Source organism: Sarcophilus harrisii, chromosome 4 (genome assembly GCF_902635505.1).
Source record: "Sarcophilus harrisii chromosome 4, mSarHar1.11, whole genome shotgun sequence".
NCBI lineage: Eukaryota > Metazoa > Chordata > Mammalia > Dasyuromorphia > Dasyuridae > Sarcophilus > Sarcophilus harrisii.
In genome coordinates this window covers 463365791-463387937 of record NC_045429.1, presented here as the reverse complement: position 1 = coordinate 463387937, position 22147 = coordinate 463365791, and the positions used below count along the sequence as shown (strand labels likewise).

General features: G+C 52.6%; 1 protein-coding gene across 21 annotated transcripts in view; it reads left to right on the top strand.

The window, feature by feature from the left end:
* The window catches only part of PCBP3 (poly(rC) binding protein 3), a 298571-nt gene extending 283073 nt beyond the window's left edge, over nt 1-15498 (top strand). For 17 of the 21 annotated variants that reach the window (XR_004234123.1, XR_004234122.1, XM_031968312.1 and 14 more), the window contains one exon: nt 14809-15498. Coding sequence is in view for 18 of the 21 variants with exons in the window: in XM_031968308.1 (XP_031824168.1) it covers nt 14809-14910 (102 nt within the window). In the remaining 3 variants the exon portion in view is untranslated. Of the gene's footprint in view, nt 1-2640; nt 3664-14808 lie in introns of those variants that run through there. The other 4 variants (XM_031968313.1, XM_031968316.1, XM_031968310.1 and 1 more) reach the window with 1 other exon arrangement.
* The last annotated feature ends 6649 nt before the right edge of the window (nt 15499-22147 follow it).

Below are 22147 nucleotides of genomic sequence, written 5' to 3'. Positions count from 1 at the left end.
GCGGAGCCTTGAGTAGCGCCCCCTTGCCGGCCCGGGCCTCCGGGCCGGCTCCCGCCACAGGAAGGACAACGAGCCGTAAGACACCATAGCGCCAAGCATCCCTTGTCTAAGGCCCAGACTCAGGAGAGGCCCCGGTACTTTAGGCAGGAGGAGGAGGCTTCTCGAGACTTGCAACGAGTTCAAAGTGGGCGCAATGTGAGCTCAGCTCTCTTGTCAATCAGTAGCTTCTCCGCCATCAGTGAGAGCCAGGCCCGATACCTGGTGCTTGTTAAGCAGTGGTCACCACATCCACCTCGCTTCCCTTGAAGCCTCTGGAAATATTCCTTTCACTGAAACTTGATGTGGAAAACTGGCGAGGTAGGGGAGGTCCCGCTGTGGGGCTGGCCGCGATGGGCCGCATTCCGACCATTCCTGGAAGCTTGATCCTCATTGGCTCACCAGAAGCCAATCTGATCAGCGGGCTCTTGACGCCTGCCTCGGGTGTCCCTCCGCTACCTTCTCATTGGTAGGTCTTTCTTCCTCTTCACCTAACGGGTCTCCCCAGCAGTCCCAAGTCCTTCCTGCTCAGCCGCTAGCCTTTGAGGAAGATTTTGTGATCCCAGCTGATTCAGCCCTTTCCACTCCCTGCCTGTAAATTTAGGGCTTCAGTCCCATTTGCACCAAAATCAACCCTTTGCTTAGGGGGACTACTCCCAGCACCTGATTTCCCTCCACAGCTCGGGTGGGATTCACATTGTCACACTTGTACACAAATATCGTCAACACGGAGCCAGAGATGCCCAAGTCACTCTAAGCCCTGGGGCCATTTCCAGGACGAGGCAGACCCCTTCATCCCAGTGAGTGCAGCACAAGCAGTTATTACCCAGGACTCCGTGGCGTGGCTCGCTTACTTGGCAGCTGATTTCCCCCAACAGAGCTTCCATTTCTTTGAGTCATTCCACTACACAGGAAAACTCGTTGTCCCTGTGCTTGCTGGGGTTTGATTTTCTATTTAAAAAAAAAAAAAAAACACCCAGCACAATAAAAAGTCTATTAGAAAAACTGAGTAAGAGGCTCCTTAGCCAGGAGTAACTGCCACGGAGAGCTTACGAGTCTGTCTCCCCTTCCTCTGATGCGCTAGGGACACGGCCCCTCCCCAAAACCTGCACGAGGCACCCAGTCCTGAGTGAGGTGTTCCCGTGAGGAATAGGGCACCTCAGTCACAGGAAGCAAGGGGAGTGAGGTCATACCCTCACGACGCTCTAAATGAGTCCCCCGTACATGGATGGCTGAGGAATGGGGGGTTCTGGGCACTGGGGGCAGCCTTCCCTGGATTTCTTGCATTCAGGAAACCGGTGCCCAAACACAAACAGATTTGATGATGAAAGTGAAAATGGACCTTTGGGGACTCAGCGGGCACTGGTGACTCTTAAAGAACAGAATCAAAAATTCTGGGCATTCAAGCTGCCAGGAGCATTATCCTTGCTTTAAGGCTACTGAGCTAGAAATTCCATAGAACCTTTCTGGACTGACTTGGGGTGAGCCAATGAGTGAATCATGAAGAGGGGCCTTTGGAGCAACAGCTCTGACCCAGTCTCTCCATGTTACCATAGAAACGGGACAAGAGAGCCAGAAATAGAGACTGAGGTGGAGTGACTCAGCCCCCGTGACTGGCCCTGATTCACCTTCTGCCACTAGAAGCCAGGGTCCTAGAACCTTCAGTATTTTAGAGCTGAAATAAATGTAAGCAACCAAGTAGCCCCAACCATGCTTTTTACAGAGGCTCCGAGGGGTCTTTAAGGACTTTATTCCAAGTCATAAAGTGCCAGGGCCAAGATTAAGCCCAGATTTCCTGATTTCTGAGGCCATTCGGGCTTCTTAACCAAAATCGCCCTTGACTTTACCCCCTGTGTTGTAGGATTGCTGGATGATATTGTGGACAGGAAGAGTAAGATTAGTGGAGACACTGAGAAACGTAGTTATGAAACTCCCCACTAAAAGCTGAACCTGCTTTTATTTTTCTTCGTTTGCCCCAGCCCATTAACACACCTTTGTGTGCTAGCTGGCCTTGGTCTTCCTCCAAAGACCCGAGTGTCTTTGACCTTGGAGTAGGGATCTCTTGTCGGTGACCCTGGGAAACTCAAAAGGAGCAGGTGTTGGTCACTGCTTCTTTAGCCAAGTCTAGGAACCCTCTGGTCTGCTGTCGCCTTCCCTCTGGGACCTCTCCATCCTTATCCCACTCGCCTGAGATCTCATCTAATGGGGGATCCCGAGGGGAGGTGGAGCCGGATCCTTGGGAGCTGCTTTGTGGTCTCAGCAGATGCCCCAGCCAGATCACAGACCCTCTGCCCCTGCAATCTTTCCGGAGCCCCCTGGAATTTCTGCTTCCTGGGAGTCCCCCCGACAGGTCCCCCAGAGCCTCCTGCTGTGGCAGACGCTCCCCCTGACCCTTATTATGTGTGTCGGACACACACAGGAGGAGCCAGTTGGGAAGTTAGTAGGAGATTCCCCATTCCCATGGCCTCTGCCTGTCTTGTTCCCAGTCTGATAGTTAGGAAATAGGTAGCCAAAGGCGGCACGAGTGTCCTTCCTGTGTCCCTGTGTGGGTTCTGTTTCTAATCTCTTTCCTCTCCCTTTTCTCTTTGCCTTTGTCTATTCTAGGCTGACGTCTGAGGTCACTGGAATGGGTGCACTCTGATTTCTACCCACCATCCTCCATTCTGCATCCCGACCCTGTCCAGCCAGTGGCTCTCCACCCAGCTTGTACAATCTGTATATTGACTGTCCTCCCTTCCCCTCGACCCATAGATGGGTTTTTCTTTACTAACAAAAATATATATTACATATATCTATATATCTCTATATAAAAGGCCCACGCACACACACACACACACACACACACACACTCACACACTCAGACCCGTTTCTTTACTAGCTCCAGCTTCTGCCCCTGCTGTCTCCTGAGCTCTTAATTTCTGCTCCAGGTCTGTCCATGCTTTTGGTGCACGTGTGGTGTTGATTATTTTAAAAACCTTCCGGGGTGGTCCCCTTTGTGCCGTTTCTGAAGCCACGTGTTCCTTTAGTGTCAGCCTAGCTTAGCTGTTCCACTGTTTGGTTTGAGATTTGGATGCCATGTTTACTAGATTATAATCGAATCCATCCTCTAGAACTACAGTTGCTTTGCAATATGTCTTCACTCTCCAATATGCCATTATGACTGCCCTCCCCCATCCCCCGCCCCTCCACCCCTCCACCTTCGCTTGTCTCGGCTCACCTTCCACCCTCCGACCCGTGTCCTGAAGCCATGGAACGGCTTTTCCCTTGTTATTTTGGAAGTAGAACGTGTGGGGACCAATGGAGACCTCCAGACATCTCCACTGGACCCCACACAGGAAAGGTCTTTTCCTCATGTGGCAGGGTCCAGACAAGCCATTGTAGTATTAATGAGAGCAAGGGGGGAAAGTCAGGTTTATTTTTTAACTGGGAAATCATTTGCTGGGGCTGGGGGAGGGGGGAATGAAATGATCTTAGGATCCATGGGGACTGCTGGGATCTTTCTCAAGACAATAGCTTCTCAAGAACCTTTTCTTTGGATCCAGCTCAGGACGCTCCAGTCTCTGTGAGCCTGCCGTGTTTGCTGTTGTTTGTACTCAATAAATGTCTGTGCAGCTCTGCGACCAATGAGCCCTGACTTCTGTCTCTCTGTTCTCCTCCTCTCCTCTCCCTCCCTCCCAGGGCACCCTGGGAGAACTGAGCTCACCACCCTCCCATGTCCTGCCCCTGGTCACCGTGATTGGCCTGGGGGAGCTAAGGTCTAGGGACAGAAATTGGATAAATTTACTTTTGATTCCATGTGAGCCAGAAACGACCCACTAAGAAATTGTTTAATCTTTTGTTCTATAACCCCAAATGTCCCAAACGGAGTCCCACACATGCCCTGTCTTTCCACCCTCACCCACTCTCACCCCCACCTGTGGGAGGATCTTCTAAGGAAGGTTCCCCATTTTCATAAAAGCTTGTTTGTTGGACCTGGCAAGATTTACTAGTATTGAAGCACATGATTGAAGCACACATTTTTTCAAGTCCACTTTCTTCCCTTTTTTTGCAGCGTTTATTCCAATATCGGTTTTTCCCTTTGGGAACTGTTTCCCAAAAACAGTTTACACAAAGCATGTTACCGCGTACTGAAGTCACATGTAACAATGGAAGGGAATCATGACATTTGCTCAGTTTGGCAAAGCTTTGCTCGCTGACTCTCCCCTGACGTAGATGAGCGCGTGCCCTGTATGAATGGATGCGTTAAATGAGTCCTTTATCGCCAGTTGGCCCACGCAAGTCGTCCCCTCATTTTTTCCTCTCCACTGCCCCCTTTCACGCTTTCCCGTTCATCCCTCCCTTTTCCTCCATCCCTCCCCATGTCTTTCTTGTCCTTTTCCTGCTTTTGAAACCTTACTGTTGCCTTCATCCAGCAGACTCCTTCCCAACCTGCTCCCCCTCCTACAAACAATAGTTTCCCTTTGCTTCCCACCAGCCATTAGACTAGGGTCTCTTGTTCTACCTAATTTCAACATAACCCCCACGCACCTCTTAGGGACTTAGATGGGTCAGAGGGAATCCCTCCATACACCTGCATCCCCTGAGATGGGATTTGGGTTTCTGCAGGCAGATTCACCTCCCAAATTGGTAATTACTCATAAAACACCTTCCATTCCTTCGACATGCATTTATTGAACACCTTCAAAGGCTTTTGTACTAAGGTTGGGCACAGGAGGGATCTGGAGTCTAGCCTGAGTATAAAGATCTCTAATGTGGGGCAGGCAGGAAAATGTGTAGTAGGAAGGGTGCCCATTGTGATTTGGGTTTGACACCTCAATCGCTAAGTATTTATCAGGTTTCTACCAGATACCAGACTCCCAAGGAGATGAGGGGATACCAATCCTAGCCTCAGTAAAGCTTGTATGCTAATAGATGAAACAGGGAGGTCATACTTAAGTATTTACAGAATAAATATAAAGAGAATTAAAGCCAATAAAAAACGTGAGAGAGTAAAGCATCAGGAGGTTGGGGAGAAAGGACAAGAGCAGTAGAGGAGATCCTAAAAGGCTTCCTTGAGAAGGCAATGTCTGAGCTGTGTCTTGAAAGATCATGGAGACCAAGAAAGGTCTCAGGCGGTTGAAAATGAGCAATGAGCCTTGATTTTCAACAAACAAAAGAGCCCCGTGATTCTCTGAGTGTCAGTGGTGTTGGATCCATCCATCCAAGGCGACTTTACAAACATTTAGTCCCCTCCATGACAGGGACTGGGCCGACAAATGCAAAACAGTCCCTGTTCTCCCTGATTTTCCAGGACCCAGCTCGGTTTGATCCTAAGGAAGAAGGGTAACAGACATGGACCCATGACTTCATCGGTGTGGGAAACTCCCTGCAAAGAAATCCCCTCCACCAATTAAAATCAGCACCTTCTCTGCAACTCCTAGTTGTTTGGGGCACACGGGCAGTCGGGCCAAGGGAGGCCTGGAACCCCCATCTTCCTGGCTCCGTGGCCGGCTTTCCCTTTGCATCTTGCCCTGCTGATGAGTGTAGCTTGGATGGCGGCCAGAGGATGTGGGTCTATGGCAGACCAAGCTTGCAGGCCATTGATAGAGAACAAAGCTATTGCTGTTGCTAAAGTTTACCTGAGTTTTAAGAAAGCCTTTGACAGCGAGATGAGCTATTAGCTAGGAGCTGAGACCCGCCCAGAAGTGATCGAATGGCTTCTTGCCCAAAAGCATCATCCCTGATGCTTGTGGATCAGCGTGGATGGCCGGCGTGGATGGCCGGCGTGGATGGCCAGCGTGGATGGTCAGCGTGGATGGCTATCTCCGATGGAGTGGCCCAGGGAGCTGCGCTCGGCCCGTCACTTTGACTTTTTCCTCCACATCTTTGATACAGGCCCAGAAGAAGGCTTCCATCTGCTAGGGGCAGAAATCTGGCGGGGCCGGGGTGGGGGGTCCAAAGGCTGGCACACTGAGTGACGGACTTAGGATTTGGAAGATCTCATCAAGCCAAAAAGTTAGGCTGGACAGGATCAAATAAATGTTAGGAGAAACACGCCTTTTACACTCGAACTCCGATGTGTGCCATAAGTGGGGGGGCTTAGCTCGGCAGCACTCGTGGGGACAAGGCCCTGGGGCAGCAGAGCTGGGGCGTGGCAAGTCCGGGTCACAGCAACGGTGGGACGGGCTCGGACACTGCGGCTGGCGCGGGAGAAGGTTTGGGGAGGCCAAAGGGCGCGGCGTCTGTTTTCAGATATCAGGACTGATGGGGGAAGAAGGGCTGCCCTGTCCTGCTTGGTCCCTGAAAGCAGAGGCAGGACCGAGGGGCCGATTGCGGCTTGATGGGAGAGAGGCCGGCCTGAGGGGGGGTGTGCTCAGCCCTGGGAATCTGGGCGGCGCCAGACCCAGGGACCTCAGCCTGGGAGGGGATCCTCCGAGGAAGGAGGGGCAGGGGCGGGGCCTAAGGAAAGGCCTCGGGGTCCCCCCAGAATCCCAGCGGACAATCAGCCTCCTCCTGTGCGGCCTCCGAGGACCCCGTCCCCGTTTCCTATGCGAGCCCCCGGCGCCGCCCGGGACTTTGCGGGGAGAAACCCCCCTGCGGGCCTCTCAGCGATGCGGTGGCCAGAGGGGCGGCCTCGGTCCGGGCCGGCTTCAGGGCTCACGCCGGCCGGGTCTGAGGGGGGGCGCCCTGGAGAGGGCGCCGGGCCCGCAGCCTCGGGGCCTCGGAGCGGGGGAGGCCGCCGGGGAGGCTGCCGGGCCGGCCCGCTCCGGGGCGCATCGTGGGTGGCGAAGCTCAGCCCTGCCCCACTAGTGAAGGAGACTTCCTCCGCTCCAGGCCGCGCTCCCCAGTGGGGCCCAGGTCTGCACCCGGAGGCTGGAGGGCCCCCCTGTGGCCACGTGCGGTAGCGCAGGACTTGGGCTCGGGCGGCTCCGGGGGCTCGGGGCCTCCCAGCCCCCTCCGAGCCCAGGGTGGGGCGCCGAGTGGGCGGAGCCTGAAAGGCTTTGGGGAGCGGCGGCGGTGGAAAGCGGGGAGGACTCGTTGCTATGGCAAAAGTGAAATAAAAGCCTTTCCCGCCCCAGCCCGGCTCCCCCCTGAGCTTTTTTTGGCAAGGGGAGCGGCAGAGGCCGGACCCCCCGCGGGCCGCGGCCTGCGCGACCTCTCTCTGAGAAGGCTGCGTCCTCTGCTGCCGGCGGCCTGGGACCCCCGGGACCCCCGGGAGCGGCCCCCGCAGCCCCCTCCCCCGGCCGAGGCACTGCGGGCGGAGCCCCCCTTCCAGGGGCCGCTGCCGGGTTCCAGAGCCCAGCGGCCCCGGGGACTCAGCCCGGACGCCCCTGCTTCAGCCTGACCCGGAGGCCCCTCCGTGGGCACAGGCCGCCCGGCGTTCAGAGGCCCCGGGGGCGGGGCTGGAGGCTTGGGCTGACCGCGGGCAGAGCCGCTGCAGGGACAGGAGGCGCCGAGGCAGGCTCCGGGCGAGTCCGGCCTCGGACAGTGGGGCCTGGAAGCCGCCGCCGCCTCCTCCTTCCCCAGGAAAGGCCGGGCCGAGGAGCCCGGGCCCCTTCCCTTTGCCCATCTCTGCCTTGGAGCCGGAGGCCGCTGGACGCCAGCCCCTTCCGTGGCAGCGGGAGGCCCCGGGGCGAGCCGGGCTCACGCCAGCAGTCCCGGGGCAGGATCCCGCCTTCGGAGGAAGCCCTGCCGTCCCGGGGCCTCTGCCCTGGAGGAGTCGGACAGTCTGAGGGCCCGGCCAGGCACGCACCGGACCCAGGTTCGAGTCCCGCCGCTTCTGGGACCGCGGGCGGCCGATCCGCCTCTCTGGCAATGAAGAGGAGGCCCCGAGGTCCCGCCTGTGACTCGGGGCGCTCCCTGCGACGCGCTGCGGGGCCGCGCCCGGGGACCCGCGCCGGTCCCAGCCTCAGACACCCGGCGGCCCGGGCCGGTCACTTCCCCACGGACCAGCGCGGTCTTGCTCATCCGCAAAATGGGCCAGAGAAGAAAAGCCCAAAAGGAGGCGCCGCCAGGCCTGGGGGACCGCTGAACAAGCGGCCCCGCCCGCGTCGCCCCAAGCTCCTTCCTTCGGGGTCTCGGGCCCGCATCCGGGGGGCTTCGGCCCCAGCGCCGTGGTCACTGCCGCGGCTGTCCGCCAGGGGGCGGCGTTTCCCCGCGCTTTCACCCCACCAGTCCCGGAGCGCCGCTGGGGTGTGCGCGCGCGCGCGTCCGTGTGCTTGTGTGCGCGCGCGCGTGCGCGTGCGCTCCCCCCTCCCCGGCTCTTCCTCCTCCTGGTACAGGATGCTCCTCTTCCTCCCGGCGCCGGGCCCGGCCCGGGCCGTTCCCGCCCCTGAAGGGGGCGCCCGAGGCGCGCGGATCTCCGGGCCGGTCCCTTGGCGGGGGACTGCGGGAACTGCCCTTCCCCGCTGCGGGGCCCGGGCGGCACCCGGAGCGTCTCCGGGGGCGCGGGGGCTCAGGGGCCCAGGGCTGGTCGGGGGGGCAGACACCGTCCGCGGGGCAACACCGTCCGCGGGGGAAGCAGACACCGTCCGCGGGGGGAGGGCTGGTGGGGGCAGACACCGTCCGCGGGGGAGGCTGGTGGGGGGCAGACACCGTCCGCGGGGGGGGCGCGCCCTCCTGCGAGGGCTCTCCAAAGGATCATAAAAGGGGGGTGGAAGGGACCCCCCCCCCCCGCGCGGCTGGAAATGAGTCTCCGGAGGCCGGGCTCCCTGGGACCTTGGGGAGGCTCCTCTGAAACACTTAATGAGGGGAAGTGATGGCTACATTTGGGAGCTCCCCAATGGTTACCTTGTGTCCCCACTGGGGAGGGAAACTAACGGTAACCTGGGGGGGGGGGGAGACCGCGCGAGCCTCCCCGGCGGTGAGACCTTGGCTGCTCCCCTCCGGACCTCGGGGTCCCGGCCACATTTCGGGCAGCGTGGGCCCCAGGACTGGCGGGAGGAGCCCCTTGGGCACGCTGGAAGGAAATCTGCCAACGTCACCTCTTCAGAAGAGTGTCTAGGGAGGAAAGCGGCCGGGAGCGGCCTGTTCCCCCAAAACCGGGCTTCGGGGGCGGCCCAAATGGAGCGTTTAGCAGAGCTGGGCGGATGGCCGGGGCTTGGCTGAGCTCTGGAGCTACAAATGCGCGCCGTCCTGCCCTTCAGCAGGAGCCGTTTCTCTTTAAGCCTTTTTTTTTAGGCAGAACTTAGCACCCCTTGCCATGCGCGCGTGTGTCACAGAGACGCCACGAACCCCTACCCCGGGCTAGCTGGATTTTGCCCGTGCAAAATAACCTGGTTACAGGGGTCCCTTTTCTCTTCCTGCTCTTCCTTATTCCTCGTCTGACGCGGAGCTTCCCGTGCTCCCAGAAGCCCCTTCGTCCCTCCGCCGTGTGGACCATGCTGCCCTTCGCATCGAGGTCTGACTCCCCGCGGAGCTCCCACTGCTGCACGGAACGGCCCTGCTCCCCACCTACTTTTTCCGAGACTGCTTTTATTTCTCCAGAAATTTTCCTTTCCTTTTCTTTTTGGTCAAAGCGGGATAAAAGCAGACGAGGCTCTCCGGGCATTCCCAGCTTCTTTCGCACTTGGATTGACCTCTCTCATTTTCACCCAGTCCCAGATAGCGGGAGAAACGACCGCTTAGAAGCAGACTGGAAGAGCTGGCGTTGCTGGACCTTCCTGCCCCCTGCCCCCTCGAGCTTCTTGACCATTGTCCCTCCAGATGAATTGTGGGGGGTCTATCAGTGACTCTTGGATAGTTTTATTGCTATGAAAAGAAGCTCACGTTCTCCCAGGGAAGACGGCACGTGGAAGGGCCGGATGTCTCGGTCAGGCAATTTCCTGCGATGCTGAGTGGAAGTCCCGCTCTTCTCTGGAATCAGAGTCCGGATTGTCTCCTGTGCTCTGAACCCGGCGTGCAGAGGTGTGGGACGGAGAAACCTCTGCCCGCCCTGGAGCCCAGACACCACAGTAGGAGTCAGAGTACAGCGGAGGAAGGAGAAGCAGGAGCAATGTGGAATAGGGGTGTGTGTGTAACTGTGTATTCCACACTTACATGGAGATACACACACGCCCTGTGTGAATTTGTGCTCTATGTAGCAGGTTTTGTCTGACTCTTTGGGGCTTCATCTGGGGTTTTCTCAGCAAAGATGCCAGAGTACTTTGTCATCTCCTTCTCCAGCTCATTTGACAGTTGAGGAAACTGAGGCAAACAGGGTGAAATGACTTGTCCAACGCCCCACAGCTAGTAAGTGTCTGAGGCCAGGTCTGCTGCCATTGGAATTGACTTGAGTGTGGAAGTCATGATTAGAATGGCCCACCTTCTTATTGATCCTCAGTCCAGCAGACCCAGCTTCAGTGTCCAGGAAATTGGCTCTATTTGCCAAGTGCTCGGCCATCATGGGCATTAAGATGGCCATTCTGGACGGGCAGGATGAGGACCAGGAGTGCTTAGGATGCTTGAGTTATGGAAAGGTTTATCTTGTGAATCACTTGGTAATATGGGATAAATGCTCCTAGAGGCATGAACTGAGACCCTGCTGTGCATACACATGTAAAGAAGTATATGTTCTCTGCTATTTGTGAAGGGAGAACGTTTTCGACGAACCGCTTCAGAAACCAACTTCCTGCCTTGACCGACACACCTGATACTAACCGATTGTTGGCAGCTAGATTGTCCCATTTTTCATAATCATGAGGGCTACGATTCTCTTTTCATGTGAAAGGGGCCGTGGGCGTCGACCCATGAAGCATTGGGAATTCGAGTCACAGGATTTTAGAGCTGGAAGGGAACCAAGTCAAATCCACTCATTTTAATGTTCAGAAACTCATGCCCAGAGAGGGAATGGGATTGACCTAGATCCCACAACTGATTGGAGGCAGAGCCAGGACAAGAAACCTCATCCCCCAAATCCCAGTTGTTCCTGGGAAAAGCTTCTTAGCTTGGAATGGTTGGTTTTTGAGCCAAATGAGAACTTTTGGGGAAGGGAAGATTCCCAACAAATGCACAAGAAACTAGTTCCCTGCTGAGAAATTAAACTCTTTTCTCAAAAACTCTCTTAAGTCTGGGATTAGAACATTGCATTTCAACAGCCTTCTGACTCAGATCCCAGAAGGGAACAACAGATGCAAACATCAATAAAGCACTAACAATAAATATTGAAATTCATTTCCCTAACAGAAACTGTTTTCTTGGTATTATTAACATACTGACCATGTGTCCTAGCTCTGGGGAAAAGATGCAGCCTGGAAACCAGGAAAATGGACAAAGGGTCTTCCATCCATTGCACAGGGTTATCGTTCATTCATCTACCATTCATTGATTAATTACCTTCTCCTGTAAGGAACCTACTAAGCTTTGAGGAGACAAAAAGAAAAGGGAAATCCTCCTGCCCCAAGATGCTTACATTCTACCAGAGGAATCAGTATTCCCAGATATAAGAATATATTACCAATCAACAGACTTTTATTCAGCACCTTCTAGATATCAAGCACTGGAGCTACAGAGACAAAGGGGAAAAGCAACCCTGCCCTCCGGGAGCTTATATGCTCTTGGTCCTCTCCAGGCCACTGACAGCCAGGAGTGAATATAACTCTCAGAATCAGAACCGAACCTGCTCAGCGTTCTCTCTCTTCTTTCTTCTGATCTCAATCAAGCTGAAGTGTTTGTCTCGTGTCTTAACTATCTCACCACCACCCCCATCACCTCCAATATCACCACATCACCACAACCATCCTCCTCCTCCTCCTCCTCCTCATCGTCTGGGGAACTAAACCTGCTCTTTCACTGGGTGCAGGAAATTCCTTCTGAGGAGCTTCCCAGCACCAAAGCAGCCCCCACTGCCTCTTAACTTCTTGCCTTCTTGCCTGGGCACTGAGATGTTAAATGACACAGCCGGGCTTGTCATATGTTTATTCATACTATTCTTCTTGTTCTCGACTTTTTTAATGGAATCCATAGAGAAAAAGTCCTGTGCACGTGCTTCTCCTTGAATTACAATTTTGCATTTAATATCTTATTATTATGCACAGATGGGCAAAAGAATTGTTTTCTTTTAGTTGAATAAAAGATTAGGATATAAAATCATCTTCCTCGGGCTCACTGACAATTATCCAGTAGGAGACGAGAATGCTGTGTGCTTCGATGTTTTCTTCCCTGTGTAGCCTTGCTTTCTCCCACTAGAACTTTATATTTCCAAAGCGTTTTCTTCTATGGAGCTTGAAGATCATGAGTATTATGAGTATTTGGCAATGACTAAATTCTTTTTAAAGTTTTTATGCATCGATGATATATCTGGGCATGGGCAAGAGTTTTCTGTATAATGTCCAGTTCCAGCACAGCTTCTTGGATTCTGAAGGAAATTTTGAGGTCATATGGAGATTTGTCATCCATGAGTTTGTGAAAAATAGCAAAATTCTATTATAGAATCCACCAAATCACCATCTTATTAGATATTCAGTAGATGCTGAAGTTTTTAGCCTGCACTGATATATTATGTATAGTTTCTCTAGTTCCTTTGCATAATCTGCATTGATCAATAAATCTGAACTCCTTAAGGATAACATTTCTTTAATTTTGATGACAATAATCTGGTGAATTGCCATCTTAAACCCCAGTTTCCAGAAATAAATACCCATAAATCAGGCATTTCTTAGATGTTCCTACATGAATCTCTCACTGGTTGAGTGCAGGTGGATATCATCCACGAAGGGCCTTGTGATTCCACTCTTGGAACATCTCTGTTTTATAAGCACCATCTGTAGGTTAACCAGTTTGGGTTAATTCTGTAGATTTAAAACATGAGGATAGACTTCTTGTCAGCCATAATTCTTCCCTCTATGCCATATAAGATGTTTGTGCCAGGAGTATTTACATAAGTTTTGCAACTGTTTCTTATTTGCTCTAAGATATCTACCATTTCCTTTTCCACATTTTGTCAATGAAGGGTTCATTTTTCCATCGCTGCCATAGGGTAATGGGCAATAGGTTTTGTTAATATTGTACAGAATTTTAAAAGCATAATTTCCTAACCTGTTCTATTATAAAACTATCACATATATTACATAATTCTGTGTGATCCAAGGATATCCTTCTTTTATGATGATTTTTGTATTGAAAGTTTGAGTTAGCTATTGCAGATCTCCTTTGTTTCTGGGGTTCTCTGAGGACAGAGGAGAGAAAACGTCTCATCGAGTGCGACTGACCTAGTTGGAGTGCCGTCTGCAGTTCCGGGAACCATATTTTAAGAGAGATGGTATTGATTTGAAATATAACTCATCTGATGTCTAAAGAAACTGGGGGTGTTTAACCGGATATTGGATGGAGATGTTTAGGGAGGGAGGACAGTGGAAAGGCTTCCATGTGGGAGAGAAGGCAGAGTTTTTTCTAGGCAGTTCTGGGAACAGAATTGAGAACGAGGGGGAGGGGAGAGTTTCAACTAGATATCAGGACATAATTACAAACAATTGGGGTGTCCAGAGACCAAAAGGCTTTTACAAGGTGATTCATTTCCCACCACTGGAAATCCCCTGGTGGAAGTAACGTAGCAGAGGTGTTCCAGGGGCTGCTACACTGGGGGAAGCTGGACTGAACAGCTGACCTCCACGGCCCCTGCAAGTCTCACTTTGGAGGGGACAGTTGCTTATTCTCGTTTGAGTTTGATCACCCTGAGAAAACCCCAACTTTCAAGTGGAAAGAGCTGCTTGTGTGTGGATGTGTGTGTAGGTGTGTAGGCGCAAGTATGGCATGTGATTGTGCATGGGTATGTATGGACATGAGTGTGCATGTAGGTGGGCATTGTATGTAGGCATGGGCGCAAGCACGCAAGCACACATGCGTGTGGGTATGTCTTTTCCTCCCCGCCTTGTCTCTGGCAAACTCCTCTTCCCTCCTAGCCATGTCTTCCTAACCAGACAAACGACCTCCTCCAAGGCCTTTTTCCTCCCAAACCAGAGACAGTCCAAAGCCGACTCCGACTTTCCCAGCCTAGTAGAACCCGAAGGCCAGAGGACTTGGGGTGACATTTGTGAGGCTCTGATAAGAACTGGTTCCTTAGGTTGATGTAAAGGGTTGGGTTTAGTATCGGGAGCAAGATCTGAATCCTTGCCTTCTACCTTTCCCAACCGTAGGCTTCAGATCTGGGGACGCACCCTCCAGTCTCCTTCTTATCTCTCAGTCATCTGAGTAGAGGAGGAGAGTGTGATGAGACACGGCTGTTCCACAGACATTTGTCCAGTCCCTACTTCATAGTCAAGGGGATGGAAGAGGAAGAACAAAAGAAATCAGTAGTCCTTGCAACTGAGAACCTTACATTTTACTGGAGAAATGAGAGGACAGGGAGGCCCCCCATAAAGGGTGCTGTTCTGCCTCCTGATTCCATTCCAGAATGGCTTCATGTTCAATGGGAAGAGCCTTCCCTCTGGGGTCACAGGGTCTGAGTTTGAATCTTGACCCTGGCCTTTTATGACTTTGGCCACGTGACTTCCCTTCTCCGGGGCCCAATTTCTCTTCCATAGCATGGGAGGACCAGAGATCCTCCGAGGTCCCTTATTTCCATAGAATCCATGTGATTCTATGAACCCAATGGACCTGAAGAGCCAGACATTCAGTAAATACTCATTCACTTACAGGGAGCCAGACTCCACCAAGACCCATCAGCACCGCTCCCTGAGGTCCACTTCTAGCATATTTGCCATCTGGAATAGGAGCTCTGGTGCCCACCCCAGGGAGACCCAGGACCCGGGGGCAAGTGAGGGCGGTCAAACCCGGCTCTCCTCACCAGTGGGCTGCTTTCTCACTTCTTTCTTTCAGTTCTGTGGCTCCAGAGCCCTATGTGAGAAGTACGTTCACAGCATGACAGGAGTGGTCCGGCAGGCCAACGTCACCGGCTCACTGAACATGAATTATTTCTGAAGCGAAGGAAGGTGGTACCTGGGAAGGAGGCGACCTGGACTCTGGGAGGGACCTGGCCTGAAGACTCCCTGGTGGAGACGGAGAGCAACGTTAGACTTGGAAGCAGACTCTTGGGAAATGGAAGTGGAGATCCCGGGACCCAGAAGGGGAAGACGTGCTCCTCTGGCCCGATCTATCTTCCTCCTGGGATCTCCACAGCGATTGATACCATGGTCCTAGGGCGGTATGGGTCTACTTTGTAATGGCGATGAAGTAGTGCCAGGTTCTAGTTCCTTTCTTTCTTCTTCTCATTAATTCCAGCCCTGCCCTTGGGTTTCTTGTTTTGCCTGCCAGTAGTACCGAGGCACCTGCTCCTCCTCCTCCTCCTCTCCATAGAGTCAGAGCCCCTGGTGACCCCACGTGGTTCTATGTGAGTCAATGTGACATTGCCTCCCTGTGCCGTGATCTGCATTGTGTCATTCCAGCTGGGGCTTGCTCTTCTGTGGTGTATTTTACTAAATGCTTGCATCAACTTACCCGTGAAAATGCATCAAAAAAAGTAGATATTCAAGTTCACAATGTGCAAAATAAAGCAAATAGCAGAGATCAGCAAAGAGTCTTTGTCTTCAATGCTGCCTTCAGTTCTTGGGTTTACCTTTTCTCTCAAAATGGCATCTTCATCATCAACTTGCCAAGTGAGCAAGACATAAAACAAATATATAAAATCATCAGAATTTCTCTACCATGCTTTAAAAAATGTAAGAGATGATCATAAAATTCTATTTAAAACAATTACAAAGTTAATCAATTATCTGGAAGTTAACCTCCCTAGAGACATGTCAATTTCATGAAAATACAGTTGCAAAGCACCACGTAAGCACTGACCATCAGGGATAATCACTGTTCATGGTTAGGTTGTGCCAAAATAGCAAAAATGGAAATACCACTTAAATCAACTTAGAGACTCTTCTTCCATATCAGTCAAATTTCAGAGGGGATATTTCACAGAAGCAAACAATATTTTAGCAAAATCATGTGAAAGAAAAAGTGTAGAATCATAAGAGAAAATACTGAAACAGAATATGTATAAAGAGATCATAGAATTACCCCAACTCAAGCTAGATTATAAAGCAACAGTCATCCAAACTATATTTAACTTGTTTTAAAAATAGAAGAAATAGATCAATGGAATAATTATACAAGTGGAAAGTAAAGTAGCTGAAAATAATCCATCCTATTTTCAGTCACTAAAGTGATTTTCCTAAAGGTTCAGTCATGCCATTCCCAACAGCACCGCCCTCACTCGATAAATCCCTGTTTATTGCCATTTATTCCCTATTGCCTCCTGGATCAAATTTTTACAAATGCATCCAAAATCTCTCATTACCGCCCCCCTCTTCCCTTTCCAGCCTCATTCCACCTTACTCCTCAACACATATTCCTCTATTTGACCCCCGCCTCTTGGTTGTTCCACAAGCAAGATGGGGTTTTCCTCCATTAGTATATATTATCTTCAACAGGGTCCGGGGCCCCCAAATCATCATCCTATGTCTAACGTGTTTATAATAAATCCCTTTTCTTTGACACGACCTCAGCCAGTCTTTGAATACCTCACGTTCATCAGGGCACTACTGTAGCCAAGTTAAAACCTTTCCAGCTTGCATGGCCCTGACCTTCAAGGTGCCAGGCACTAGAAGGGATCAGGAGAATATTTTGGTCAAGGAAAGAACATTCAGAAAAGGGTGAAAAGCCAAGAATTTGAGCTGAATTTGACAAGACCACCAGGGATGACATCTGCCCAGTGGAGAGAGACGGTCAAGGTTGGTGACGTTCACGTCCTCTGAAATCTTGGTAGTCATGAGTTGGGATCAGCAACTTCCATTATTCCGCTGGAGAAAAACCGATTTCTTTTTCTCCTTTGTGGTGAACTATGATAGAACCAGACTTTTGGAATTAGAAGGGACCCAGAGACCTTCTAGTCCAACTCACACCCCAAGGAGACTCCACTAAAGATAGCCCACCAATGGTGGTCCAGTCACTCCAGGAGGTGAATGCACCACCTCCAAGGCAGCCTGTTCCACGCCAGGACAGTTCATCATCAGGAATTACCCGACCTAAATTTGCTTCTCTGTAAGGGGCTCCCACTGATCCTGGGAGTGCTCTCTGGGCCACTCAGAGCAAGTCTAATCTCGCTTGCACGTGACAGCCTTTCAGAGTACTAGAAGTCAGCCATCCCATGCTAGCCTAACATTCCCCCATTCCTAAGCTAGTCCTCTGAGGGAAGGGACTCCAGGCCCTTCACCGTTCTGATTGCCTTCCCCTGGACACTCACTGGCTCATCAATGCCTGAAGACACCTGGCCAGGGCAAGGCTTCCTCTGAGATTAGCTACAATTTGTGCCATTTAGGCCTTGTATGGACATGGTGGTTTGCAAGTTGTCTCCGTCATTATTCTGGGAGCTCCCTGCCTGAGGGGCCTGCGTTTTTGCCCTCCTTTCTATGCCCAGAGCTTAATACCGTGTCTGGCACTTAGGAGACACTTTATAAATGCTTCTGAGTGTCAAATAGTCCCCTAATACAGACCACATTTCTCCATCTTTTCCCAGAAAAATAACATGAAAGCCTTATCAAACACTCTGTGAAAATCTCAGCAAACTGTGCTTATGATGACCCCATGACCGACCATTTAGTAAAACCATTTTTAATGTTGGCTATTTAAAGGGAAATGAGATTTGATTAATCGATCTCAACGAGGCCACATTATGTTGAAGCCTCCCAAAATTAGGTCCCGTTTCCCTTCATGAGAACAAATTCTCATGTGACTTTGCCTTATCATGGAGCTTTTTCAAAAAATTTGATATTTATTTTAAATTTCCATTTAAACAAAGGGGAAGCCTTTTGCCAAACATTACTTTTCAAGCCTAGAAACATCCACTTCTTCCTGACTAGCAGCTGGGTTCTGGGCGCCCACTCACAGGGCGTTCTCGGTAATGTGGGGTGGGACTTCTTTGGCTTTCTTGTGCTCTTGAATGTCAGAGCAGGAGAAGCTCCCAGGGCCCTTACTCCTGCCTAGTTGCATCAGCAGAAAGTCCCTTCCAAGGAGTTGATGGCAATTCAGAGATTAAACCTTGTTCTCCCGTAGCCTTCCCGTTAACTTTGCCAGCAGGAAACTGTGCCTTTTGTCAGAGGTGCCATCAACCCATGCAGGTCACAGTCGTGTAATAAAAACTCTTCCCTCCCTGGGGACGGCTCCGTCCCTGTGACCCGTTCCCCCTCTCCCCCCCCCCCCGCCAAACCGGGCCGACTTCCAGGACCCTGCAATCAATTGTGAAGAAAATAGGGGTGGAAACGTTTGGGAAAAGAGCCAAGAAAGAGCCTGAGTTTGGTGGCCATGGCCGGAGCTCACCACATCTTTGCAGTGGTTTGCACAGTATGGCTGCCGTCCAGGGCTGTGATCTGGAGAAAGGATGGGACTCAAGCCATGCCTTCTTCCTGAGAATTCACTTCCATGGAAAGAGTGGGTTTGATCCAAGTTTGGGGAACAACTCATGGGTCTAGCATTTGGACCCAAACTCAGCCCTTTGGAAGCGGTCTAAGGAAAACATGCTCAGCGGCTTTTTTGGACACAGAGTAGCTTTTTCTGAGGATTCCATCAATAAATTTGAGAAGCAAGGGCCTGATTTTCAGATTATTCCATTTCCCTGGAAATAATGGGGGAGAGCACCTGGAACAAGGTTGTTTGGCTTGGGCGGAAGCTGAGCCTTCCAGGATTCCATTTTCTTGAATCACAGAGCTGAGCTCTTCCACTGAACTTCACAGAATTCCCCCCACTCTCTGGGGCCCGGACCAAGGTCACAGCCACCCTAGCACAAGAGAAGCAGAAGAGTAGAGTTTGTGGGGAGGAACCAGATCAGAAGTCCACAAAAAATGGGGAAAGGCTGGGATGTAAGTTGTCCATGGCATGGAAACCGGTTAATAGAAAGTAAGCCATTTAGTTGATTGGGAAACTGAGTCTGGGGGAGTTTAGGGGGCTTTCCTCAGGTCAGGACAGCTGGTGAGCATCCATCCCTGGCGGAACTTGAAACAGAGGCTTTGACTCCAAAACCAGCGCCTTCCTCCCCTCTGCTATGGAGAGCTTAGGGGGAAGTTCTTGGTGAGTCTGAAACCAGACAACGGCGCAGACTCTGAGTCAGTGCTGGCCCCAGGAGACTTCCTGTGCAGGGCAGAGAGCAAAGGCTGGATTCCAGGCAAACTGGACCCAGGGCCTGGGACTCAGAGCAACTCTGCTGGAGGAACGGCCGGCAGCCGCAAGAGTGAAAGGGGGGCAGTGGAACAACTGGTCACTGACTTTGGGGGTAGAGGATGTGGTTCAAATGCTACATGTGGGACCTTGGAGGAAGCACTGAGACTTGGGGCCCCAGGAGGGTGGAAGGTGGAGGTCCCTTTCAGCTCTAATCCTTTGGTGAAACTGAATCTTGGACACCTTGTGTTTCTATTGTATAAGTAACTCAACAGCAGTATCCACAAAAATGGCAGAAAAGGAGCACAAAGCAAAGACAGGGAGCACCTGAGAGGGCTGGCAGCGGGGGCGGTCCTTCAGACCACAATGCCCATTTAGAGGCTGCCCAGGATTCTCCCAGGATGCATCTCTCTGCGGCATCGGGCAAACCAGGTGTCCGCTTCTTGCTCTTTGCAATGGGTCAGGTTCAGTCAGCTGTCACTGGTTCGACACCAGAGCCCTGCCCTGTGAGACACGATGGGAGGAACACGCTCGCTTGGCTTTTTAGGAAAATTCTTTGTCTGGATTCACACTATACCCCAAGAGCTCCCTGGGAAGGTTTGGGGGAATCCCTCCATAGTTCACCTGCCAGCTCAGATTTCCTGAGGCTCCTTGGCCCCAGAGGCAGCCCTTCCAGGAGGCCATTTTCTGGAACCACAGGGCTCAGAGCAAGCTCCTCCACTTCCCTTCACAGGCTTCCCCTACTCTCTGGGGGCTTGACTAAGGTCACTGCATTATAGCAGGGCGGAGTCTTCCACCTTTCACTAGAGCCTTGGGAGTCACCCTGGTTTTGAAAAGACCATTCGTGGAAAGGGTCCATCCTAGCCCTTCCCCTCACTTGGAAGCTCCGGGTCACCAGCACAAGGACATCCCGTGGCACGAGGGAAGACATCCCTCCTCCCACTCTCCTATCCCATCTGTCCTTAAGTGTATTGTCACAGTCACAGTCCCTTGTCACAGTCACCAATGGTCCCTTGATCATGAGCGGTCCCTTCTCACCCTCCTCCTGGGGTAAGGAGGGGCTCTGAACAGTGGAGCTTGGCTAAGTTTCTACATTAAAATGAGTTTTTACTCAAGTATAAACTGATGGGCATTGAGGGATCCTGGGGGCTCTGACAGGGTTAATGCCGGGTCTTGGCTCTGCTCCTGCCTGAAACCCATGACTTGCCTGGTGGAAAAAGGGCCTCAGACTCCTGGATCCCCATCAGGATTGGGGAAGCATCAAACCCAGCCCCGAAGTCTGCCAAGATGCCAAAGGGGGAGAGAGAAAGAGGGATGAAAAGGAATAAAAGAAGGGAGGGCAGGGGAAAAAGTGAGAGTAACGGGCAGAAACAGACAGAGGGAGGGGAGAAAAGAGACTCGGAGAAAAAAATAAAGGGAGGGAGGGAGGGAAGAGAAAAAAGAGGGAAGGAGGGGAAAGGGACAGAGAGAGAAAGGAGAAATGAGGCGTTGGATGGGAGTCTGGACGTCCCACTGGCCGCCCCCGGAGGCGGCTGGGTGGGGAGAGAGCGAGGTCCCAGCGGCTGCCTCTGAGGCTGAGTCACTGCTGCAGGGCCCCAGCCCCCAGGGCCCCCGGCAGCACAAACAGCCCTCAGGAACTCGAAGCCCCAGGACTCCCGTCTGATGGGCCCGAGGTCCTGACCGTCGCCTACAGGAGGACCAGGCCCGGCCGGGCCCAGATTCTTGCCCAGGCTCATCTCCAGGGGAGCCAGCCCCCAGGCCCGCAGGGGGTCCAACTTCCCCAGACCGGGAAGGATTGGGAGAGAAGGCTCCGAGATCCTCATATTGGCCATGAAAATAGCACTGACCAAGCAATACAAAATGCAAACATTTAGCCCCTGCTGAACACCCAGAAAGACGCAGAGCCCGAATTTCATGTGAAAGCTCCTTGTCCTTTGCAAACCGACCAATGCCAAATGCCAGATTTCCAGTGTGTGCCACAAGGAATGCTGGGAAAATCAGCTGGGGCTGCCTCTAGATGGCCCAGATTCCAGACCAACTCCCCCAGCCAGCCATAAAGACCGGAGGAAGTTTTTAATAAAGGCGACCAGACCAAACCCTCCTCCCCACAAGCGACCTGGAGACCCCGGGGCCATGGCTTGGGGGGCGGTGGAAGAGGGAAGAAGACCTCCGAGGGGCCGGGGATCAGCGGGAGACAAGGGGAGGCAGGGCGCAAACTTTGGCTGGGGGAGGGAGGCCCTCAGAAGCCAGCAGACAGCCACCCCCCAAAGTCAGGGTTTCTTGACTCACTGCCCCCCACCCCAGAGCCCCGAGGAGCAGCCCTCTCTGGATGGCCCCGAGCCAGGGAGCCCTTGAAACCCCCCACAATTTATCAACTACCCCATCCTGGCCCCTTTAGAGATTTCAGTTTCACTCTTTGCTAGAAAAAAAAAAAAAAAAGGAATTTAGTGAGCCCCAAGCCAGGAGGGGAGGGGGAGCCATCGGCAGCCCTGGTGCTGAAGACCCCACCCCCACCCCCAAGGGCTAACGGCCAGTCTCAGGGACACAAAGGCAGAGCTGATGCTAAGGATCGGGCGCTCAGCGGGCTGGTGAGCTGGGCAGGGGCTCACGCCTGGAATAGACCCCTTGGCTGAGCTGGAAGGGCCCGGGCTGCTTCAGACACCAGAGGCTTATGTGAGGTCCAATAGGGAAAGTCCGCTAGCCAGGCTGGGCCTGGAGAAAAGCAGGGTTGTACCCCAACCCTGCAGGTGCCCGGGCCAGGGGTGGGTGACTGCCCGCATGGGAGAGTCAAATACTGGCCCTGCTGGAGGGAACTGCTGTTTCTCTCTCTCTCTCTCTCTCTCTCTCTCTCTCTCTCTCTCTCTCTCTCTCTCTTCTCTCTGTCTTCTGTCTCCTCTCTGTCTTCTCTCTCTCTCTCTCTCTCTTTCTCTCGTCTCTGCTCTCGTCTGTCTCGTCTCTTTGTCCTCTCTCCCTCTCCCTCTCCTCCCTCCTCCCTCCTCCTCTCCTCTCCTCTCCCTCC